The 23780-nt window shown below is 40.8% G+C and overlaps 2 protein-coding genes across 3 annotated transcripts in view; one reads left to right on the forward strand and one right to left on the reverse strand.

Annotated features, from left to right (window-relative positions):
• The first annotated feature begins 1054 nt into the window (after nucleotides 1–1054).
• On the forward strand, nucleotides 1055–14121 carry adi1 (acireductone dioxygenase 1). Its single transcript, XM_034159773.1, has 4 exons — nucleotides 1055–1203; nucleotides 9152–9271; nucleotides 9618–9797; nucleotides 11184–14121. The coding sequence occupies exons 1-4, from the start codon at nucleotides 1081–1083 to the stop codon at nucleotides 11298–11300; spliced, it is 540 nt and encodes a 179-aa protein (XP_034015664.1). The 5' UTR covers nucleotides 1055–1080; the 3' UTR covers nucleotides 11301–14121.
• A 3728-nt stretch (nucleotides 14122–17849) lies between these two features.
• trappc12 (trafficking protein particle complex 12) overlaps nucleotides 17850–23780 on the reverse strand; it is a 105169-nt gene continuing 99238 nt past the window's right edge. For both annotated transcript variants that reach the window (XM_034159770.1, XM_034159771.1), the window contains exons 11-12: nucleotides 19739–19826; nucleotides 17850–18192 (exon numbers count right to left, since the gene is read on the reverse strand). In XM_034159770.1, the coding sequence (XP_034015661.1) occupies nucleotides 17950–18192; nucleotides 19739–19826 (331 nt within the window). In that variant the 3' untranslated portion in view covers nucleotides 17850–17949. The remainder of the gene's footprint in view (nucleotides 18193–19738; nucleotides 19827–23780) is intronic.

Genomic DNA, 23780 nt, shown 5'->3' on the forward strand with positions numbered 1-23780 from the left:
ATTCTGTCGCTTTAAGGACTTTTCACGGTGCGAGACGTCGCGCAGCGCTCTCAGGCGGCGTCATCAGCCTGTTTCAAGCTGAAAACCTCCACATTTCAGGCTCTATTGATCCAGGACGTCGTGAGAGAACAGAGAAGTTTCAGAAGAAGTCGGTTTCAGCATTTTATCCGGATATTCCACTGTTAAAGGAGATTTTTTTAATGAAAGACGTGCGGACGGGTCCGCGCGTCGGCTCGCAGCCGCCGCGACGCTCCGCCACAGGAAAAACACCTCTGTTGGAAGCCTTGAGGACAAGTTGGAACATGTCCAGCTGTTAAACAATTTCTCATATACTCACTCCACTGAAAGCCATCAAAAGCCGCCTGGATTTTACAAATGGTTATCAACACGGAGGTGTTTTTCCTGTGCCGCCGCACCGCGCCGGCTGCGTCCCGACGCGCGGACCCGTCCGCACGTCTTTCATTAAAAAAAATCTCCTTTAACAGAGGAATATCCGGATAAAATGCTGAAACCGACTTCTTCTGAAACTTCTCTGTTCTCTCACGACGTCCTGGATCAATAGAGCCTGAAATGTGCCTGTATTTACTTGGTATCGGATCAATACCAAAAGTCCCGGTATCGCCCACCTCTAGTAGAGAGGTGGGCAAGTGGTCTTTTATATCTATCTCTTAATTTTCGTTCCTGCACCCATCTGCAAGTGAAATATTGCATTTCAATCACTGGTCAATTTGCAAAACCATAACACTGCATTGTTATTGAAGACTATAAAATTATCAATGAGCTGAAGTCTGAGCCGTGAGTAAAAGTCACAGTCACATTAATTCATGCAATGAACGTCAACGTCACATCATTTACACAAACACTACAATACAATTTAGAATATTAATGAGTTACATACAGCAAATTACCTTTTCTTGTTTTGGGGAAACCTGAAGACAGTGAGTGAGCCGTTTGGCGGCGCTGCTGCGGTCCTCGCTGTTTAAGCAGAGTGAGCTATCTTGCAACGTTCCAGTATCTTCGATTTATGTAAAAAAAAAAAAAAAAAAAAAAAAAAAAAAAACGCAGTTAAAAAAGGGGGTTATGGAGCTGGACGCCTGGTACATGGATGCTTCTGAGGAAGACAAGAGACGCCCGCACAGACTCAAACCAAACCAGTCTGTTTCTCTGCAGGAATTACAAAAACTGGGAGTTTTCTACTGGAAGGTAAAGTTAAAACAGTTTCGAGTTTAAGCGTCGCAGGGGCTGATGGGTAAGTCCAAAGGTCACGTTACACGGTCCGCGCTGGTTAACAACTCTGGGCTTTTTTTCCCCTCAAATATCAGACAGATTTTTTTTTTCCAAATATTTACTGCCCCACCCCACCCCCGAAAATCCCCGGATGAAAATACTTTTAATATATCATGGGGATGTATTGGGAGGTCATCGGTTTCCACGCGTCAGACTGACAGAGTGGTTAAATAGCGCCGACCACGTCACGCAGCCGCATTCCATCCAAAAAAAAAAAAAAAAAAAAGCAGCATTCCATCCCGTTTCAAGAGGTTTTTAATCGGTGTGTTCATTCTCCAAGCATGACACGGTGCAGCGGCTAAAATACGAAATGGAGCCTAGTAATCACGAAATGGGCGTAAAAAGTAACGAAGTGGAGCAGACTGACTCCAAATATGATTAAATGTGATTCAATTAATTACTTTTATTTAATTATTTTTAAGCGAAATGGGACTGATAACGAAATGGGGGATAAACGTAGAGAAATGGAGCAGACTGACTCATTGACTGAAGTTTAATCTCTTGAACGCCAGATGGCGCAGCTGCCCCTACTACATATACTGAGCACACCTCACAAAAACAAAAGCTAAACAATTAAATAAAAGTAATTATTTGGAGTCAGTCTGGTTCAGTCTGCTCCATTTCGTTACATTTTACCCCATTTTCTGATTATCAGTACCCATTTCGCTCCATTTCGTAGTGCAGCCTCTTGAAAAATAAAAGGGTGAAAAGCGTTGCTTTGCGTTAACCCTATCCTAGCTGTAGGGCTACGGCTAACTTTACCTTAGCCTACCCTGTGTGTGTATCCATATATATATATATATGTATATATGTGTGTGTGTGTATGTATGTGGATCATGTGTGATCATTTATTGATAAAATAAACTTGTTTAATGCAATAATTAATGCATACAATATAATTATTGCAATATATCTTATAAATGACAGTGGAAACATTTTTTTTTTAAATCCCTTTTTAACAAGATCATCTTAACAAATGACAGTGCAGTACACAACACAGAACACTGAATTTGTTAGTTTCATTTCAGTCACTTCAGGCAATTAAAAATAAACAGCAATATATTTATTAGATAACAGTGAACATGCCTTTAAAAAATACATTTTTTCCATCTATATCTCTCTGTCTGTCTATCTAAATATCAAAGTGGATCACACAGTGAACTGTTACTTTTAAACACGTTTGAACAGAAAAATGTATTTAAGTTGTACTGGAGGAAATTCTCTATTGAAATACATGAGGTGGGCTTAAATGGAGCACGCTCAGGCTTAAATGGTTCCACCTTGAGGAATGCTTAAAAAGACAATGCTTATCTTTCTAAATGTAAGATATGCTGACAAAACTAAGCCTGGAGCCTAAATATAATCAAACATTATAGCAGTTACTACTGTGCATATATTCAGAAATACAAACTGTTTGTCATTGAATATTAGCATGTGCTCGTTGTAGTTTGCATGCATTTTGACGGGATGTACCATCTAAGCCCACACGTGGCTATACTTACTGTATACCAATATAAAATCTGACTGAATTCAGAACGAACACGAAAAACCCCTTAAAATGACATCAAAAACATGTGATTATCTTATGTATTAAGGAAGTTATGAGCATTTTTGTGCTGAGAATCAAGCTTGTTTCCTGGCCTTAATGAATAGATGAAGCAAAGGTGCCTTTGTGACAGAGTTGGACTTGTTCCTTCATATTTCTTCTCATAACTTCTCAGGGGTCGAATTAGTATGTGAATGTGCTAGTTTGTGCACGTATTAATTGAGCGGTGCACGTAATCTTATACTTGTGGTTTGGCGCTATATAAATAAAAATTGATTGAGTTGTCATAAGCCTTGCAGGGTCTGTAATCACCTGCTCTGTGGCCTCCTGTAAATTAATTAATGTTACCCTCCCTGTCAATCAATCAATCAATCGGTTTTGTTTGTGTGGCGCCGAGTCGCGGCAGGCAGTTGCCCCAGGGCGCTTTATGTTGTGGGGCGGGGCCGTGCAGTGATTGCGGAGGGGCCCCGGCGGTCGGGGCGGCCCCCTGTGGGCGGGCACTTGGTGGCGGTGGGAGGGAGGAACTCCCTTTTGGTGGGGGGGGGGCCCTCGGGGGGGGGAGTCTTCTGCTGGGGCTGGTTGGGGGGGGCGTGCTGTGGGGGGAGCGGAGATCGGTCGCTGGTGGTTGGGTGCGGAGTGGTGCGTGCAGGGCGGGGGGGGGGGGGGACACTCAGTGCATCATGGCCTTGCCTTACAATATAAAGCGCCTTGGGGCAACTGTTTGTTGTGATTTGGCGCTATATAAATTGATTGATTGATTGACTATATTGCACTAGCACTGGGGCAAGTAACTTTATCCAAGTTTTATCAACTACAGGCACCAGTAGAATGAACCAATAAAGGAATAAATAAGGAAAAAAACAATTTTCAGTGTGTTGTCTTTGTCTTCCCTGCATTTTATGATTCTCACACGAGTTGCTGTGCTCTATTTGTTGTGGAAAGCTGACAAACGTCGCCAGCGGCGCCGTCCCTGGGTTCACAACATCCTCATGAGCCGTTCCCAATTTGGGGAGTTTCATTATTTGCTGCAGGAGCTGCAGCAAATAACTGGAGCTGCAGGAACTCCAGTTTGAGGACCTCCTGTCCCGTTCTAACGCGCACACATAAACAAAGAAAAGAAAAAAACTGGCTGCTGCTGCAGACCCTTGCTCTCTCTCCCCTCAAACTCTGTCATCATTGTGTTATAAACCAGTCACCATTTGTTTTATTATACATCTGTGTAGTTACTAAATTATCTTCACGGACGATTAGTTCGCGCGCACGTGAAAAAAAACTGGCTGCCACTGCGGTTCCTCGCTCTCTCTCCCCTCAAACTCTGTCATAATTGTTATAAACCAGTCACCATTTGTTTTATTACACATCTGTGTAGTTAATAAATAAAACAATCTTCACGGATGATTCGTTCGCGCGTGCACATGAAAAAAAACTGGCTGCCGCTGCTGCTGCTCTCCCCTCAAACTCTCCCCAGAGAGGAAGAGTCTGACACATCAGAGGAGGAGTTTTAAGGTTGATATAAGACTGACTTTTGGTTGTGCAAGTAACTTTTTTTTGGTGCAAGTCATTTTTTGTTACTAGCATCAGTGCAAGTAGGTTAAAAATGTATTTCGACCCCTGCTTCATTAATATCAAAGAAATTTCCATGAAATTTTCAGGAATGATGGATTACCACCTCTCCTCCGTTCTCCTTCATTTTAAATGGTGTATCATCTCAACACTGGCAGTCACTGGATTTTGGTGATTGACCAGAATCTTTGTGAAATGGCCAATCCTTCTGAAATTTAGCAAAAATGAAGAGAAATATGTACTTACTCTTTATTCCTGGTACATTCATTTTTAATCCCTATTCTTCCTTCTGGTGCAATTTAAGTGACTTTGATGAAGCAAAAACAAGAAATCAGGTAAAAGAAATTCGAACACGAGGTGGGAGCTCTGTAATTCTTCTACATCATCGACCTAAAAATAGATCAGGATATCCCTCCAACAGCCAATGGCAACGCAAATCACAAGGAACTCCCTGTGCGACTCCCGGAAATGCGGTCACATGCAATTATGCAGAACCTAACTAAGGCGCTGGCCTACTTGTCCACATCCCTATAATTATTCCATAGACACTCCTGCACAGTCCGGCCAGTGTGCGTATCCCTAGCTGTGACAGGCTGCAGTTCACCTGTGTTCCGGAGTCATTAAATGCAGCAGTTCTGTGTGTTCACCAAGCTCTCTGTGACCACAACAAAAAAAGACAACACAATGAGGTGGCCGCTTTAATTATATACACCCGCAACTGTGTTGATCACGCTCCCCCCCAAAAAACCACAACACAAAACACATCCATAACCAGCTAGAACTGAACCACGGGTTCCTGGACAGTAGCCTCTGTGCTTCTTCTCACTGGCTTTATTTCTTCTGTGGCTTTACAGTTATTTTGACACCGTGATCCAACTTAACTTTGTTCATCTGTTGATGTCTGCAAAATCGCTGTTTTGTGCACGCTCGTGTTCTGCGTAAATGCTCATCTTGATTGCGAGTCATTGCGTCAGCGTGCATAGAGCAAAGCTCATCTGATCGATTATTACATGATGTTAAATCTATTATAAACATACTTTTACAGCTGCTTATAAAGAATGAATGAACATGCAACTGTTTCACCAAGCTATTACAATATAAAGATTACAAATACTTACCTTTTAGGCTGTTCTAAATATGTTCTCTACTTCAGAGCACAAGACAGAGAGAGGAAGAAAGCTTCAGATGTCCTGTGTAACTCCAGAAGTGATTAGAGGTGTTTTCATCAACATCCAAGCTCTGACAGAAAATGATTCATCTGCTCCAAAATAGTTTATATACAGCATCAGACACACAAAGCAGGTGGAACTGTAGTGCACCAGAGTGTGGTGCCAAAATAGCCTTTCCTGTGCTTGCAGCCACTAGATACTCAGATAATGGGCTGCTAACTGTCTCGTGCTTACCACTAACATGCCTCTAAAATCCTCATTTGTCCTCGTAGTACAGTTGTGCTCAAAGGTTTACATACCCTGGCAGAATATTTTCTTTTTTGGCCATTTTTAAGAGAATATAAATGACAACAAAAACTTTTTTCACTCATGGTTAGTGGTTGGTTGAAGCCATTTATTGTCAAACAACTGTGTTTCCTCTTTTTAAATCAAAATGACAAGAGAACTATCCAAATGACCCTGATCCAAAGTTTACATACCCCTGTTCTTAGTACTGTGTGTTGCTCCCTTTAACATCAGTGACAGTCTTTTGTGGTCGTTGTGGACGAGGCTCTCTGATGGTGAAGCTGCCACTGAATATATCGTGGACTTTATTTACATCAGTTACAAAGAAATACAAATAGTATGACACTATGGTAAATCTGCATGGAGCAGACAGTTCTCAAAAACTGAGTGACTGTGCAAGAAGGAGAAGAGTGAGGAAAGCCACCAAGACACCCAGACAACCCAAGTTATGGGCTTATGTGGCTGTAATTGGAGAATTTGTGCACAATTGCAAGCTTTGCAAGTTGTTCACTGGGGTCATATTAGTGTAGAACAGTTGAGTTATTCTCTCCTAAATGATGTGCATACATGTCTCAGTCAGGTCCTTGACTATATGAACTACTGACTTACATGTAAACATGTAGTAGAAAGTGTTCTGTTGTCTGAAGAGGCAGCCGTCCAAATTCAGAACAGACAGCGGCTCTACCAAACCCTGAACAATCTGCTCATATAAAGGCTGAATAAGTCAATCAAAACAACACATTTCTGAGAAGTTAATATTTACATAGTAAAGTTCTACTGGCACCAGTAAAACCTGCAGCACCAGCTGTGACTCTGTCAGTCGTCCAACCTCTAAGACGCGAGTCTGTGCCGCCGCCCTCCTGCCCTGTCCTGGCTCAGGTGGAGCCAGTTCCGGACTGCTGCCTCAGTGGCATCTTCCGGGGCAGCGTTTTTCAGTTCAGAGGCTACAGAGAAGACACCAAGACAGAGACACTCCATCAAAATCTAATATTTAGCTGGATCTCCTCTAATTAAGGCACAGACATTCATCTGGTTAATTTCTGGATTAGTGAGAGTTTGAGTTCACCTCATTAACACCTCGTGGGACTTAAACAACAGTATGTTGTGGTTGGGGCGTTCCTTTAAACCTGTTTTGTCACTTCTCCCGCATCAGTTTAGTTGAGCGGCAGACGTTGGTGTAAACACCTTGTCACACACCCTCCAAATGTTTTTTTTTTTTACTGAGGCCCACTGACAAAGACAGCTTTGAAATCTGGAATGAAGGTGTATTATTTCATTTAATCAAACCACATCACATTTCTTTTCCACGTCATTATGTTATTTCATTCTGTCCATTTACCAGTCCCCAGTATACAGACCCTCAGGCCACGATATTTTGAACAAACAAAGGGTACCAACATTTGAAAAATAAGGGCGTTCAGGGATGACACAACAGATACATATTTGAACCCCTGCTGTATGCGACTCCAGGGATCCAAAAGTGGGTTTGATCAAATATTGAAGGGTACCACGGCACACACCCTTCAAGTGACCCCCCCCCCCCCCCCCCACAACGATCATAGAATGAACCAGACTGTAAACAAACTGTGTACATGCACAAAGTGATCATCATCCAACTGCCAATTGCAAACACAACTTAAATACAACAAAGTACAAAAATCACCACGCTGGAAAAAAATGAACGCCTTGGGGTTCCCCCGGAGGAGCTGGGGGAGGTGTGTGTGGATCGGGAGGTCTGGGCGGCTTTGCTTGAGCTGCTGCCCCCGCGACCCGACTCCGGATAAAGCGGAAGAAAATGGATGGATGGATGGAAAAAAAATGACCTCAGTCCAAAGGTCCCGCCAGGAACCCCCAAATTTCTGATTTCATTTCATACATACTGACTTATACTCATATAAGTAATGAATTTAATAAACGATCATTTAGCTTAAACTGAACAATCTTTGTGGTCTTGATCCCTTTGAGCCAATTGGTCTCGACACTTTAAATTACTACTCAACCCCCTCTTTCCTCTTCTATCAACCAACTGTGGTGGAGGAGGAAAGAGGCATCAAAATGACTTTGGAACATCACTTTCACTCTCCTGTCTGGAGTCAACTTACAAAGTCCCATTCAGATCTTATTGTCCCATTGGACAGCACGGTCATGTTGCACCGCACGTGGTTTAATCCTGCTGACCTGCAGCCCTCTCAGGTCAGAAAGCTCCAGATCCTCGAGAGACGCAGTGGGGAGGGCGGGGTTGAGCTCCTCATCATCGGGATGTTGGCTGCGGGGAGTGGTGGACTTCTACAGCACCGTCATTATGTGGTCCACCTTAAGCTGAAGTTCTCCAAGTTGCTCTAAAATGAGCCTTTCAGCAGCTGTAAAAAATACAGAGAGAAAATAAATAAGTATATAACTTATAATGCAGTAATTGACTGACCTGCTGCCAAATGTACCTGTGTAGTTATCAGGGGCAGCTCGGGCTGGCTGAGAAGGTCTGAGACCTACAACTGGCAAAATAGTTGATCAAAATAAGAAAATAAATTAGGCTGTTGTGTTCCAGCTTATGTTATTAAATCAAAACATCACAACCATAAGAATAAAACAGATGACAATTACTCGAGACAATCCTGTCTCAGAGGACAACAGACAATTCCTTTGACTTCATGCTTGGTTTGTGCTCTGACTGTCAACTGTCCCAGGTGGACTCCACTTAAGCTAAACATCTCAAGGACAATCAGTGGAAACAGGATGCACCTGAGCATAATTCTGAGCTTCATGACAATGGATGTGAATACTTAAGTACCGTACATGTGATTTCTTGGGTGTGTTTATATATATATATATATATATATATATATATATATATATATATATATATATATATTCTGGATGCTGTGGACAGTCATTGTCTGGCCATGCGTGGCCATAAAATGCCCATTGCCCCTGTAAACAGACAGCAGTACGCTCTTCTTACCTTGTAGATGTTAATTTTTCGAGTACGTTTTGAAGTTGACCACTTTGTTCATTCAGGTATTTCATTTCCACACACACAATAATACATGAACGTAAGCATTATGGCAGCGCATCGTCTTGTTTTCACCCATTTTTGACATTTTCTTGAGTAAATTGTGTAAAAGAATATCAAATCGGTTGATAAGGGCAGTTGCAGTGAATGTCCTTAACTTTTGATTGGAGTGAGCAGGTATAGAAAATGAATGAATGTCCTTTGATTTTGTTATATATTGTGGCAGCATTTAAACTGGCAGCGATTTCTGTCAAATCAGTCATCACGTTTGGCTTCTGTCCTGTTTTTCAGCTGAATGCTAACTTATATGAAACTGATCCGAAGCTGCAGCAGATCCGCAACAACCACGGCTACTCCTACATGGACATCATCACCATTCACAAAGACACTCTCCCCAACTACGAGGAAAAGGTAGCACAGACCGCCTCATTCATTAAACAAAAAAATAAAAAAGGTTTTTAGTGATTAGGTGGTGTGGTTTAACAAATGGAATGACCTTATTCAAAGACCTCTTGAAACATTAGGAACAGCAGCAGAGTGAGTTCAAATGATGTCGGAGTGTGAGGATTTTATGATCTGAGGAAAATGAGTATAATTGGATTCAGTGTCATGACGATCTTTATACGAGTGTCTTCTGCATTTATGAGTAGTGTGAACACAATGGCCCTTTAGGGCAGCGTCCGTGATTATTTCAGAGTAAAGTGTTTGAGAAAGCACAGAGGAGTCCGTCGTGTCTCAGGCCTCTGTGTCCTCTCAGCTCAAGATGTTCTTTGAGGAGCACTTGCACTTGGATGATGAGATCCGCTACGTCCTGGACGGCCAGGGCTACTTCGACGTCAGGGACAAAGACGACCGGTGGATCCGGATCAGCACAAGGAAGGGGGATCTGATCACTCTGCCGGCCGGTATCTACCATCGCTTCACCCTGGACGAGACTGTACGTCTGACACCGTTTCTTACCTGACACAAAATACAGAAAAAATTTTTTTTATATCATTACAGTGTTTAATGAAATGTTCAGATTTGTTGGTCATTAACATGTAGTGAAATAATAATAAAAACGTCTCCTGGTTTGTCTCAAGAAAAGTGGCTGTAAAAGTGATGATTTACTGTAACCCCATCAGAGTTCTAGTAACGTCACACAGAATTCTTATTTATTTATATAAACTGTGCCAAAATATTTTTAACAATACAAAATTGGTTGCTTTTATTTTTCTTTCATTCATTTTCTGCTTGTCTGTGCTTTGGTGGCAGCTAACCAAGCAGCTCATCCCACACTTCCCTATTTTGGAGGTGATCTAGATCCGGATTGTAGCTCAGGATTTGTTAGGAGTGATCCGCATATCCGGATCAATATGCAGGTTCTGCAGCAGAAAGATACGATATCACGTTGTAAAACTAACATCAGGAAAACATTTTGTTTCAGCTTGTGAATTAAATATCAGTTTGGAACATCTTGATCAGTCGGACTGAATCAGTATGCAGTTATTGCATTGTGTTGTGGGATCTGGATCCAGGTAAAGTCTGGGTCACGATGTGAATCACATATGTTATTCTGAGTTGTCATCAACCCTTGGCAGACATCAGAAATCTCTGATTTCTGTTGTTCCTGAAGAGTTTAAATTGAGTACGAGGTGCCAGTTAGAGCTGCAACGATGAATCAACTGCTGAATTAATTAGCAACTATTTTCATAATTGGTTAATCGCTTTGTTTAAAAATAGAAGCCAAATTATTTTGGTTTTGGTTTCTTAAATGGGAATAGTTTTGGAGCTCAGCCATGGGGTGTGCAGTCAGTGCATTTGGCTCGCTGATCCCAGGCCGGGTCGACGAGGAGGGCTGCATCAGGACGGGTATCGAATTTCCGCATTGGAGTGATCAAGGCCCAAGTTAAGAATAGCTGCTGAAGGTTTGTCCCGTTGTTTAAGCTGAAGTTCCCAGTGCTGAATTCAGATGCACACAGTGTTTCTGTAGACAGCTGAGTTCATTCTGCTATTGCGTAACATCATCAACCTACTAACCGGATTTGTTGATCCGTTACTTCAGAGGCTATACTGCCCATTAAGGGTTTTATTTTTATTCTCCCATATACACAAACAAGCTGTCTATGTAAGCGTCACCTGGACTCTGCGGGATTGAACTGCAGCCCCATTTCTGTTAAGTGGACTTGAGTATTTTTAAAAGGTTGTTGTTGTTTGTGTTCATGAGCAACAAACACTAATTTCTCATTTCCTGAAGTGAGCAGTAAAATAAGTAGATAGCATGATTTTATCCTTTCACATTTTTTGTGATCGAAAGACTTTTTTTTTTTCTTTTTCTTTTCAGAACTACATTAAAGCCATGAGGCTATTTGTGGGCGAACCTGTGTGGAAAGCATACAACCGACCGGCTGATGACTTTGACATCCGCCAGAAGTACATAGCTTCTCTGCAGGCGTCCTGAGAGCTGCTGAAGACATCTGAGCTACATCTGGATGTGCCACAGCTGTAAAGTTGATTTTTTTTTTTCTTTTCTTTTAGTTGAAATTTTGTCATTAAAATGGTTAAAATAACAGAAAAATCCCACTTGTGTTGTGCAGATGTAACACGGACCTGCAGTTCCTCCAGGAATTTGATAATGTGTTTGAACATTTGTCTTTGGTTCCATTCATTCATGGACAAACACTCACACCTGCTCACATACACATGGTTCATTTAAATTCACCAGTTCACCTAACCTGCATGTCTTTGGATGTGGGAGGAAACCAGAGCACCTGGCGGGATCTGTCTCCGCCTTCTTTTTAACATGGCATGTTCTATGAGGCAGCCTCACGTACTGGAGCCTCTGCAAATGTTTTTGTCTCCAGACCAAATGAACAGCCAAGAAACATGTTGTATCTTCTAAGTCTTACACACAAAGTATAACACTGTTCCCGAAATTGTAAATTCAATACTTTTCAGAAAAACAACCCTTTTATGTAATAATGTTTATGGCAACTTTCCTGGATTGAACTCGCACACAGTAATTTAGCTTCAGCATCTTCCGGCTTCTCCCCTTTCCATGTAGTGTACAGTCAGCCTTCTGCTTTTCCCTCTGTTAGGCCCCACTCTTCTGTTCCCTCAGCTCTCAGCCTCATCCTCCGTTGCCAACAAACCTGGGAGTAGGCCAGAAAAGCTTTGTTATGCTCTTCGTTGTCCTACAAGGCCACCACTAATTGGAAGAGGGCCACCGCACCACTGTATTCCCCCAGATAAAACGTTTGGCTTGCCACACGCCACCTTGCGCTCAGAGGACAGCCCAGGAAATTGGCTCCCAGGTTCATTGGTCCTTTTCCAGTGTCCAAAATTATTAATTAACCCTGTTTCTGTTTGTCTCCGTCTCCTCAGGTCCATGCACGTTCATCCCACTTTCCATGTCAGTCATCTCAAACCCATCCGTCCTAGTGTTTTGACCAATTTGTAACATCTGACACTGCACAGTGATTGCACACCACACACACACACACACACACACACACAAAGTGTGGAGTTTCACCTAAACTGTTCCTGGATGAATGAAACTCCTCCAGCGGGGCACAGGGCACCCAGGCTGGCATGCACCCAGCTGGGAGTGAGCCCTCTTTGTCCTCGGTGGTCGGTGGGGCTGTGCGAGTGAAAGCTGGAAGTCTGGAGGGGGGCTAGACATGTCTCATTTTAGTGGGATCCCCATGCCCCTCTCTGGACATTCATCCAGGAGCACCTTAGGGGAAAATCCACACTTTGTGTTTGATTCCAGTGTGTTATCGGCTAACCTCAGCCCGCTTCTTTACTGAGGGACTGGAAGTACGTATATAAAACAGTTTAGCCACCGATCTTTTCTCATAATTACGAGATCCTGATCTCGTAATTATGAGATCAGCAGTCAAATTTTTTTTTTTTTATCCAGTCAATGTAATACGCTTCGGTACAAACAAACAAAAGCAGGAAACAAAAACACACATGGGAAATAAGTGACGTAGGAGTGACTAAACTAAATACAAAAGAACGGTGATCAAGAAATAAAAGGACACTAAAAGGTGAGTGCAGCAGGAACCTCAAATAAAGCAATATAAAAGTGATAAGTGCAGCATAAATGAGAATAACTAAGAAAGTACTAACAGGGATCAAACTGAAATAACAATCAGCACAAAATAAAAGACAAACCACAATCCAGAATCACGAGAAATCATAAGTGGATAACAAAACTAATAACTGACTGAAAGATTTAAACCACAGACACAAAATCAGATTAACAGAACAGAGTGCAATCAAAAACTACACATGAGGGGCAGAACATCTAATAGACAGCGGGGAAAGACAGAACCAGAGGTGAAGAGAGGTGGTTTCACCAGCCCACACATGCAGGAGCCTGCACACAGGTACAGAATGTCAGGACGCCAGGACACACCCTCGCTCGCATGACACAGAGCCATTCGCGTCTGTCACACACCCACAGGTGCAGGACGCACGCGTGACACAGAGCCACACACCCACACAAGCAGAAAATAAAGACAGAAGGAAAAAAACACACCCCACAATGATCCCAAACTCAAAAATACAGCCAAACGGGCTGATTAGCAGAACCCCAACACAGGCGATACAAGTCCACCCTTATAAGCAAATATTTTTAAATCAGAAAACTAAATTTAAGTGTTTCTTAGTTCACATCTAATAAATGTTTGGAGTTTAATGATAAATATCTGCCCATATTTCTGTTTATTTAATCTATGTGGATGAAACCTCTTGTTCAAAAATAATAGTGTGTTTATAAAAAGTGAGTAAAGCTCAAAATCCTCAAAATAGTTTTGTTTGTGAAGACTGCACATTGTACTCCAAATCACAACATGAAGAAAGATTTATCAAATTTATTACTTTACAGAAAGTGAAGAAAAAGGAATATTAGGCTCTTTGGAAAAATAGTCTACCTTTTTATTCACAAACTCAAACATTTACTGTATAAACTAAAAAAAATGATTGTAGATTTATCTTTCCTGTGAATCGCTAAACTAATATTTAGTTGTAAACACTGTTTCTGTGAACTGCTTCACATCTATGTTACATGGATTTGACCATCTTCTGATACCTGTTAAGATATTCCACTCCTGGAGGACTGGACCACATTCCACAATTCCTCCATTTCTTGGTTTTCCTCCAGAAACAGCATTTTTTTTTATGTCCCTCCTGTCCTGTGTACCAACAGCATTTCTTGTGTATTCGTCCATGAATTGTTCTGCAACTTATGTTTGTAGCATGGCCCAAGCAGAGGGTCACCCCTTTGAATCTGGTCTGCTTGAGGTTTCTTCCTCAGAGGGAGTTTTTCCTTACCACTGTTGCTCTGGGGGTTGTAAGGATAGGCCTTACCTGTGTGAAGCGCCTTGAGGCAACTCTTGTGATTTGGCGCTATATGAAAATAAATTGAAAACTGAAATATGTCACCCCACAAGTTTTCTATTGGATTAAGGTTCCTGGGATTGGGCTGGCCACTGCATAACATTAAAGGTGTTGGTCTGGAACCAACATGCTGCTCACTTTCTGTTGTATTTGGGGTTGTTTTGTTGAAACACTCATTTCAGGGGAATTTCCTCTTCACCATAAATCAACATGATGTCAAGTATTTTGTTTTCAAACTAATCCATGATCCCTGGTATGCGATAAATAGACCCGACACCATACTATGAGAAACATCCCCATATTATGATGCCTCCTCCATGTGCTTCATTGTTTTCACAGTGGACTGTGGCTTGAATTCAGTTTTTGGAAGTCTGACAAACTGTCTATGGTCCCTAGACCCAAAAAGGGCAATCTTACTTTCATCAGTCCACAAAATGTTGCTCCATTTCTGTTTAGGCCAGTCAGTGTGTTTGTTGGCAAATTGTAACCTCTTCAGCACGTTTTTTTTTTTTTCCAACAATGGGACTTTGTGGGGGCTTTTTATCCACAGCTTGGCTTCACAAAAGTGTCTTCTACTTGGTACAATGCTCAAGGTAACTTTAGACCTCCTTTCATCACCCTGGAGCTGATCATTGAGTCTTTGCCATTCTGGTTTTCTTCAATCCATTCAAGGGTTAGTTTTCTTTCATGTCTTTCTGGTTTTGTTGCCATCTTAAAGCGTTTGAGATCATTTTATTGCTTTTAAAAACAATGAAACAATTGTTCTTATTTATTTTATTGCTTTAAATGTTGTTTTTTGTTCAGCACTTTGTTTTCAGATACAGTTGTTTAAGTGCTATATAAATAAAGTTGAGAATTGAATCTGAGCAGCCTGTCATTTACTGCACTTCCTTGGGGTGTATGTGACCGGGCCATTTCCACATCATTTGCCTTTGATAATGACTTTTTTCCACACAGCAGTGAAGTTGGGACATTGTGTAAAATGCAAATAAAAACAGAATACAATAATCTGCAAATCCTCTACAACCTATATTCAGTTGAACACACCACAAACATGAGATATTTAATGTTCAAACTGATAAACTTAATTGCTTTTGTGCAAATATTTGCTCATTTTGAAATGGATGCCTGCAACACGTTTCAAAAAAGCTGGGACAGTGGTATGTTTCCCACTGTGTTGCATCACCTTTCCTTCCAACAACACTCAATAAGGGTTTGGGAACAAAGGACCCTACTGTAATTTTCATGATTGGGTATAAAAGGCGCATCCCCAAAAGTCTCAGCTGTTCACAAGCAAAGATGAGGTGAGGATCACCACTTTGTGACCAACTGCGTGAAAAAATAGTCCAACAGTTTAAGAACAATGTTTCTTAACATTCAATTGCAAGGAATTTTGGGATTCCATCATCTACAGTCCATAATCAGAAGATTCAGGGAATCTGGAGAACTTTCTACACGTAAGCGGCAAGGCCGAAAACCAACATTGAATGCCCGTGACCTTTGATCCCTCAGGCGGCACTGCATTAAAAACCAACATCATTGTGTAAAGGATCTTACCGCGTGGACTCAGGAACACTTCAGGAAACCATTTTCAGTTAACACAGTTTGTCGCTACATCTACAAGTGCAAGTTAAAACACTACCATGCAAAGTGAAATCCATACATCAACAACATCCAGAAACACCACCACCTTCTCTGGGCCCGAGCTCATTTGAAATGGACAGACGCAAAGTGGAAAAGTGTGCTGTGGTCTCATGAGTCCACATTTCAAATTGTTTTTGGAAATCATGGACAGCATGTCCTCTGGACAAAAGAGGAAAAAGACCATCCAGATTGTTACGAGCGCAAAGTTCAAAAGCCACCATCTGTGATGGTATGGGGGTGTGTTAGTGCCCACGGCATGGGCAACTTACACATCTGTGATGGCATCAATAACTCTGAAAGGTACATCCAGGTTTTGGAGCAACACATGCTGCCATCCAAGCAACGTCTTTTTCAGGGACATCCCTCCTTATTTCAGCAAGACAATGCCAAGCCACATTCTGCACGTGTTCCAACAGCGTGGCTTCGTAGTAAAAGAGTGCGGGTACTAGACTGGCCTGCCTGCAGTCCAGACCTGTCACCCATTGAAAATGTGTGGCAGATTATGAAGCGCAAAATACGACAACGGAGACCCCGGACTGTTGAACAACTGAAGTTGTACATCAAGCAAGAATGGGAAAGAATTCCATCTACAAAGCTTCAACAATTAGTGTCCTCAGTTCCCAAACACTTATTGAGTGTTGTTAGAAGGTGATGTAACACAGTGGTAAACATACCACTGTCCCAGCTTTTTTGAAACGTGTTGCAGACATCCATTTCAAAATGAGCAAATATTTGCACAAAAACAAAAAAGTTTATCAGTTTGAACATTAAATATCTTGTCTTTGTGGTGTATTCAACTGAATATAGGTTGAAGAGGATTTGCAAATCATTGTGTTTTTATTTACATTTTACACATCTGAACTTCATTGGAATTGGGGTTGTACGTGACTGGCTAGCTTGGGAGTCTGTACATCACGTGTGCCCGTCACTGTCTCGTTTGAGGGATGGGTACGTCCCTGACAGCACACCTCATGTCAAATGTCTGCAATGTGAAGAGTGCAGCTCTGAGAGCGATGAGAAAATTCCCAACGCTCCACTTGCCCCATTTGACGAATTGAGGGCAAAGTTCAGTAGTTCCATGGCACCATTCACCTGCCAACGTGGAGCAGGTGACCCTCACCGTAGAGCCCTGCTACTAGACCGTGTAACAAATCAGAAATCCATTTCAAAACAGGAAAACGTTCACCCATTCGGTAGACATAAATGAGCTCTTACAAATATGGGAATGAGGCAAATGCGAAGCTCAGTTAAGGTTATGAAATGGCACGGTCCACTTTAGGGGAGTCTGAAATTGTATTACACAAGTTCTTTCAGACAAGAGTGAAGGAAATACAGAAATACAATATTTACACATGCAAGTAAGAAGACTATACACGTTTGGAGCCCTTGGCATCAGTATTTGGACACGTTACAGCAGCAGCAGGTGTTAAGATCATCGCCACTAAACTGCTGAAGGGTTTTCAACTGGAAATAAAACAACTATTTTAAGTCTGTTGAATGTCATCGAGGTCTTTTCACCACATCACACATGGATTTAAATTAGCTTTTATTCAGGATAAAACAATTTTAATGTACATAAATATGATCAACATATGCAACCGTGAAACAAACAATCCCTCTGAATATCACAAACATTTATCTGTACTGATTTGTACACTTTTGGTTATTTATTTAATATATATTTTGTGGTTTTGTTGAATATGGTCTGGAGGGCGTATTTATTCATTTTGTCCTTTGCATGTGTCAAACTGCTGACAGGATGAGCAGCAGAGATAAAGACCAGCAGCTCCCTTATAGCTGAGCAGCGTGCACGTGTCAGCGCCTCATGTAAGGTAAAACTTTAAGTGACAGGAGTTTGATGTGCAAAAACAGACGTCACACACGGGACTTCATTCTAAATATTCTCCTCAGATGTGAACTGACTCTGTTGTTTCCTTTAATCCACTTTTTTATTTATTTATGTGATATCACTCTGGCGCCCCCTGCTGTATGAATGGATTCCCTGCAGGCTGATCCAGGATCCACTTTTTGGACTGAGAATAACTCCGCCCACTGGTGCGTCACACTAGTTTGAGACACTGCATGTTGAAGCTGTCCCCTTCCCTGCAGGACACGGCCTCCAGCAGTGCCTGCTTCTTCTGGGTGCTGCGGGACGACTCCAGCTCGTACATGGTGGTCAGGTTGAACAGGACGCTCTCATGGAGGTAGAGCGCTGGGTCCTGCTGCACCAGACCCTCCAGCTGGCCCAGGGACTCCTTTAGTCGACCCAGGTAGAGCAGGCAGACAGCTGCGTTATTGTTGGCCTGGCGAGCAAGGACACAAGTACACACGTAAGAAAGCAGTTTGTTCTTAGTTCATTCTGACAAAACCAACACTACACATCTTCAGCATTTGCTGTTGAAGTTTACACATCAACTTTGATCATTATGTCCCAAAGGTTAACAAACTGGAGACTGCAGTGATCTTTACAGAGGAATGCAAGATGCCTCTACTGCCCCCCGGTGGCTAGTTGGTGTACAGGAGCTCCAGTACAGCAAAAAAACAGCTTTTCTATGTTTGAATATTTGTCTCACACATAAATACAAATGTAACAAACAGCAACGACAACTAAACATTTTATAAAATTATGTATATTTTAAGAGGGCAACAAACACCTACATCAACTGATACCACCACAGAACCACCTTGGGTTCTCGATAGCAACCACCCAGGCAGACAACAACCATGTGAAAAAGTAAAGGATGAATTTAGTACTGAAAAGCCTTCAGTTAATTCAAAATGCTGCAGCTAGAGTACTGACAGGGACTAGAAGGAGAGAGCATATTTCACCCATATTGGCCTCTCTTCATTGGCTTCCTGTTAATTCTAGAATAGAATTTAAAATTCTTCTTCTTACTTATAAGGTTTTGAATAATCAGGTCCCATCTTATCTTAGGGACCTCGTAGAACCATATCACCCCAATAGAGCGCTTCGCTCTCAGACTGCAGGCTTACTTGTAGTTCCTAGGGTTTGTAAGAGTAGAATGGGAGGCAGAGCATTCAGCTTTCAGGCTCCTCTCCTGTGGAACCAGCTCCCAATTCAGATCAGGGAGACAGACACCCTCTCTACTTTTAAGATTAGGCTTAAAACTTTCCTTTTTGCTAAAGCTTATAGTTAGGGCTGGATCAGGTGACCCTGAACCATCCCTTAGTTATGCTGCTATAGACTTAGACTGCTGGGGGGTTCCCATGATGCACTGAGTGTTTCTTTCTCTTTTTGCTCTGTATGCACCACTCTGCATTTAATCATTAGTGATTGATCTCTGCTCACCTCCACAGCATGTCTTTTTCCTGGTTCTCTCCCTCAGCCCCAACCAGTCCCAGCAGAAGACTGCCCCTCCCTGAGCCTGGTTCTGCTGGAGGTTTCTTCCTGTTAAAAGGGAGTTTTTCCTTCCCACTGTCGCCAAGTGCTTGCTCACAGGGGGTCGTTTTGACCGTTGGGGTTTTTCCGTAATTATTGTATGGCCTTGCCTTACAATATAAAGCGCCTTGGGGCAACTGTTTGTTGTGATCTGGCGCTATATAAATAAAATTGATTTGATTTGTACAGACATTCACTTATCGTGGCAGTGACATTCATGTATCTGTGTCCTCGGCCTTTTAAACAGAGACAAGTGGAAGAACTTACGGAGTCATGAGGGTTAGGGTTAGGGTTACCAGTAAATGCTCCCTCATGTGACCTTTGGAAATCCAGATGTTTTATGCTGTAGTCTATAAACTATCCAGGTTCTAACTGTCTTCACCATATGAACCATTCTATACTTTGGATTTGTCATATTTTGTTTTGCAGGTGGGCGGGGCAGCACTTACCACTGGATTTTTCGGGTCGGTTTTTAAGACTTCAAGGAACGACGTGTGCGCATCAGCATAGTTGTTCTGACTGAGGTAGACAAAGGCCCTGAAACACACACAAACAATGAAATAACTTCGATGTCCAGTGTATTTTCCTTCTAATATTATACATCTTGTGTTTGCTCTTTATCCACAAAATGATGATGATACCCCCCCTCCCAAAAATATTTAAAATCTTAGCTGGGTTTTATGAGAAAGTATGAGGAGACACACCACCTTTTAGTCTAGGACCTAGCTTAGACATGTATGCATGTCATTTAGGAGACGATAACTCAAGTGTTCTAGATTAATATGACCCCAATGAACAACTTCTTAAATCTCTATCCGGGACAAACAGCCCAAAAATGACCACACCCTTTTTCGTCCCAAAAAAAGAAAAGTCATAGAAAAGTGTAAAAATTTGTCATTCTGATAATTTAAGAGAAAACCTGTTACAAAACATGAGGTCAAATGACCTACATACACTCCAGAAACGCCACATATTTAGTCACTTAAACTTTCTGGGCTATTGGCTGTTGGCAAATTTACCTGAAAACATTTAAGATCTCTAGATACTGCTATCTGCTAGAGAAACACTTTTCACTTTGAATATATTCCATTGATAACAGTATGACTGGAAATCAAATTTCACTATATTTACCAAATAATTGTTTTCTTTCGATGTATGGTAATAAGTTGACCCACTTATTTTAGCCATTTTCTCTTAAAATTTCAAAGCAGAATGTTTACACTCTTCTATGACCCTCCCAAACATGTACTGGTCATTTTCAATATTGTGAGTACCCTGGAAAATCTATAGCTGCTGCAGTTTAGAAAATTCAGCTGTATTTGAAATAACACTCAGGACGAAAAAGGGCGTGGTCATTTTCAGACTGTTTGTCCTGGATAGAGATTTTGGCAACATATCCCAAGTTGTTCATATTAGTCTAGAAGCGTTATCCTCTCCTAAATGATGTGCACACATGTCTCAGCCAGGTCCTTGACTATTTCTGAGACTGACAAAGTCAAATAGTTGCATGTTCAGCCTCTCCAATCACATCAACTGAAGCATGTAACAAGCTTGTAACTCTGGTCTTGGTGACTTACCTCATGAGCTTCTTTTGGGGAACCTGCCATGGACCTGCTGTTTAACATATTGTGCCGCACACTTTACACTTCCACAATCATCGATTTTCTGAACTTCAAAGCTCAATCAGTGATCTGAAAATGTTCGTGTGTCCATCCTCTGAGTGGTCTACAAACAACAGCCTGGAAAAGTGATCACTGAAGCCAATTCATTATTTTTGTTTTATATTTCTATTTAATTTGGAATGTGTTGTCAAGGTTTGTTTGAGGTTCAGCATGAAAGAGTACATAAATTGTGTTGTTTTTTTCTAGTTTGGGAGGTGCTGTGCCTTATGTGACTTTAAGAAAATCACACATTTATTAATAATAATAATAATAATAATAATAATGACTAAATCTGTCTATGGTTGACGCAGAGACTCTGATCCATGCATGAGTCTCTTTACCTTACTCATGCAAAGCACCGAGATGCAGCATTGTTGTGATTTGGCGCTATACAAACAAAATTAATTGACTTTCACAGGAGTCAAAGCGCTAAACAAAATAATAAAATAATAAATGCAAATAATAAATGTACAATAAAACAATGCACAAAAATCCCAAATTAAACAGCTGATAATACAGAAAAAGTGCAACTTGTACTCTGGAAAATATGGTACATTGAAAAAAGTACATTTAATACAGCAAAAGACTGAAATATACAGCAAAAGAGTGAAACAGCCCTTAGGAGTGGATACGCTTTATATGTACTGTAATGTGAAACCAGTGGTTATATTCACTGTAAATTGATCTCTGGATTTTTTTTTAATTCATGAATGTGTGCCAAAAAATAATAAAATAAAAATAAATAAATAAAAAAATCTGAAAGAACAGGGCAATGTCTCCAAACAGCTTTTCATTTCAATAGCAGTAAAAAACAAAAAAACAAAACCAAGGCCAAAACAGAAACTATTCCGTTCACAATACTCAAAGACATATTAGGCAAATACGCCATATTTAAATGCAAGGAACCTGCCATAGGTTACCTGATTCTGCTGTAAAATGGCAAATTATTTAAGAGTTGTCACAATTGCTGTCATTTCTTTATTTTTGCACAACATGACTGGAGGCTTCAGCCATGGATATATAGACCTGGAATGGACGTGCGCGCCTCAATCTAATAGCATCGCTCAGGACAGGAAGGTGCCATTACTAAGGGTGGAAATGTGCTCATGATCATCAATAATAAACTGACCGCTTTTTTTGCACTAGCGTCACTATTTCTTAATGGATTTTAATAAATGTAGGTTTGTTTTAAAGCCATTTGAAAGCTCTTTTCAATGAACCTATGCATGTGTGGGTTAAAAAAAAACCTTTTATGTAAAATGCAGAAATTTGGGGAAATTATGACAAACTGTGCTGCTTTTCTCGCTCTATTGTTGCTATTTGTTAACAGATTTTAATAAAAGTAGGATTGTTTTAAAGCCCTTTAATTGCTCTTTCTAATGAACCCATACATGTATGGGTAGAAAAAAAAATGTTTTATGTAAAGTGTGGAAATTTGGGGAAAATATTCCATTCTGTTCATTTACTGTGATGTTTTTTCCCTGTCATCATAATTCTCGATGGATTTTTATAAATGAGGCCTTGTAAGTTGTATTCAAGCAGATTAAAAGCTCTAATGAATCCATACATGCCTGGATAAAAAAATCCTTATGTATTAAAATATAAATCTGAAGTATGCCTTGCCATTGTGCTCATTTACCTTGCTGCTTTTTCCACTATAACATTATTGCTCGTCTTTTAATGAAAACAACATATATTTGATTTTTACTACTATTTTATTACAAGTCGATATAAAGCCATTCAGAATTTGACTTTTGACCCTCAGTCAGGGTAAAAAGTACCTCCTCCATCCCCTCCAACCACACTGTTAAAATTTAAATGCCACCTGTGACCACCATGTACATATATTAAACAACACTGCAAGTATATATATATGTACATATATATATGTACATATATATATGTACATATATATATATATATATATATATATATATATATATGTACATAAACATATTTAAACATTTTTGTTTCCGTACTTGTATGCATGTGAACGCAGCTTAATGAAAATAACTTATGGCGTTGAGTCTCAGTATATCGATATTAAATTGCAACATTATGACTTTAAAATAGACATTTATTTTACATAATTACATTAAGGCTCTTGTACAGTTCATTTTAGTATTGAAGAATTTGTTTTTGTAGTTGTGCAGTTGATGGTGAAGCACTGGCTGCCTTTTTTCCCTTCATTTCGCATCTGTTTAACTGGTGCCTTAACTGGCTCAAGGCGCTCTCTCCACCCTTAGTAATGGCCGCCATGTGGCATGCCGCTAGTCACGTGACGTCCATTCCAGGTCTCTATTTCATAGCTTCAGCTCTGGATTTGCGCGTTTGGGTTTCACGTACAACAGCAAAGGCTGTATTCAAATCAAACTCATTTGTGTACAGAGTCTGAGTCAACACAATGTAAAAAAAAACACACGCTGACGACAAAAACCGTCCATGTCTTGGTCCTCTGTTTTCCAAGTTAGACTTACAGTGTAACCGTCTATGTTTACATGTATGAATATAACAATTATACATCTATTAGTCTGGGGATTGCAAAATAAAAACTCACGTGTTGAACAGATGCTTTTATCAAAAATGACACTCATATCAGTGAGGTGTTTTAAAGATCTGCTCCACAATAAATCTATGCACAAATAGAAAGAACAGGTTTGGATCCATCAGCCCTTTGGTTCACATTCTAACAGCTTTTCTCAGCTCACACCAAAGTTCACTGTTCACCACTTCAAACCTGGGACGTCCATAAGGTAGTAATGAGTATTAACAAGTACTCATATAGTAATGTTTATATTTAAACTTTGATTTTGGTTTGCCTTATAAATTA

Source organism: Thalassophryne amazonica, chromosome 19 (assembly GCF_902500255.1).
Source record: "Thalassophryne amazonica chromosome 19, fThaAma1.1, whole genome shotgun sequence".
NCBI lineage: Eukaryota > Metazoa > Chordata > Actinopteri > Batrachoidiformes > Batrachoididae > Thalassophryne > Thalassophryne amazonica.

What these genes read in the sequence shown, in the direction of transcription:
- adi1 (XM_034159773.1), top strand. Translation starts at nt 1,081, where the DNA reads ATGGAGCTGGACGCCTGGTACATGGATGCTTCTGAGGAAGACAAGAGA. An exon ending in TCCCCAACTACGAGGAAAAG is followed by an intron (nt 9,272 to 9,617) that starts GTAGCACAGACC and finishes GTGTCCTCTCAG; the next exon opens with CTCAAGATGTTCTTTGAGGA. An exon ending in GCTTCACCCTGGACGAGACT is followed by an intron (nt 9,798 to 11,183) that starts GTACGTCTGACA and finishes TTTTCTTTTCAG; the next exon opens with AACTACATTAAAGCCATGAG.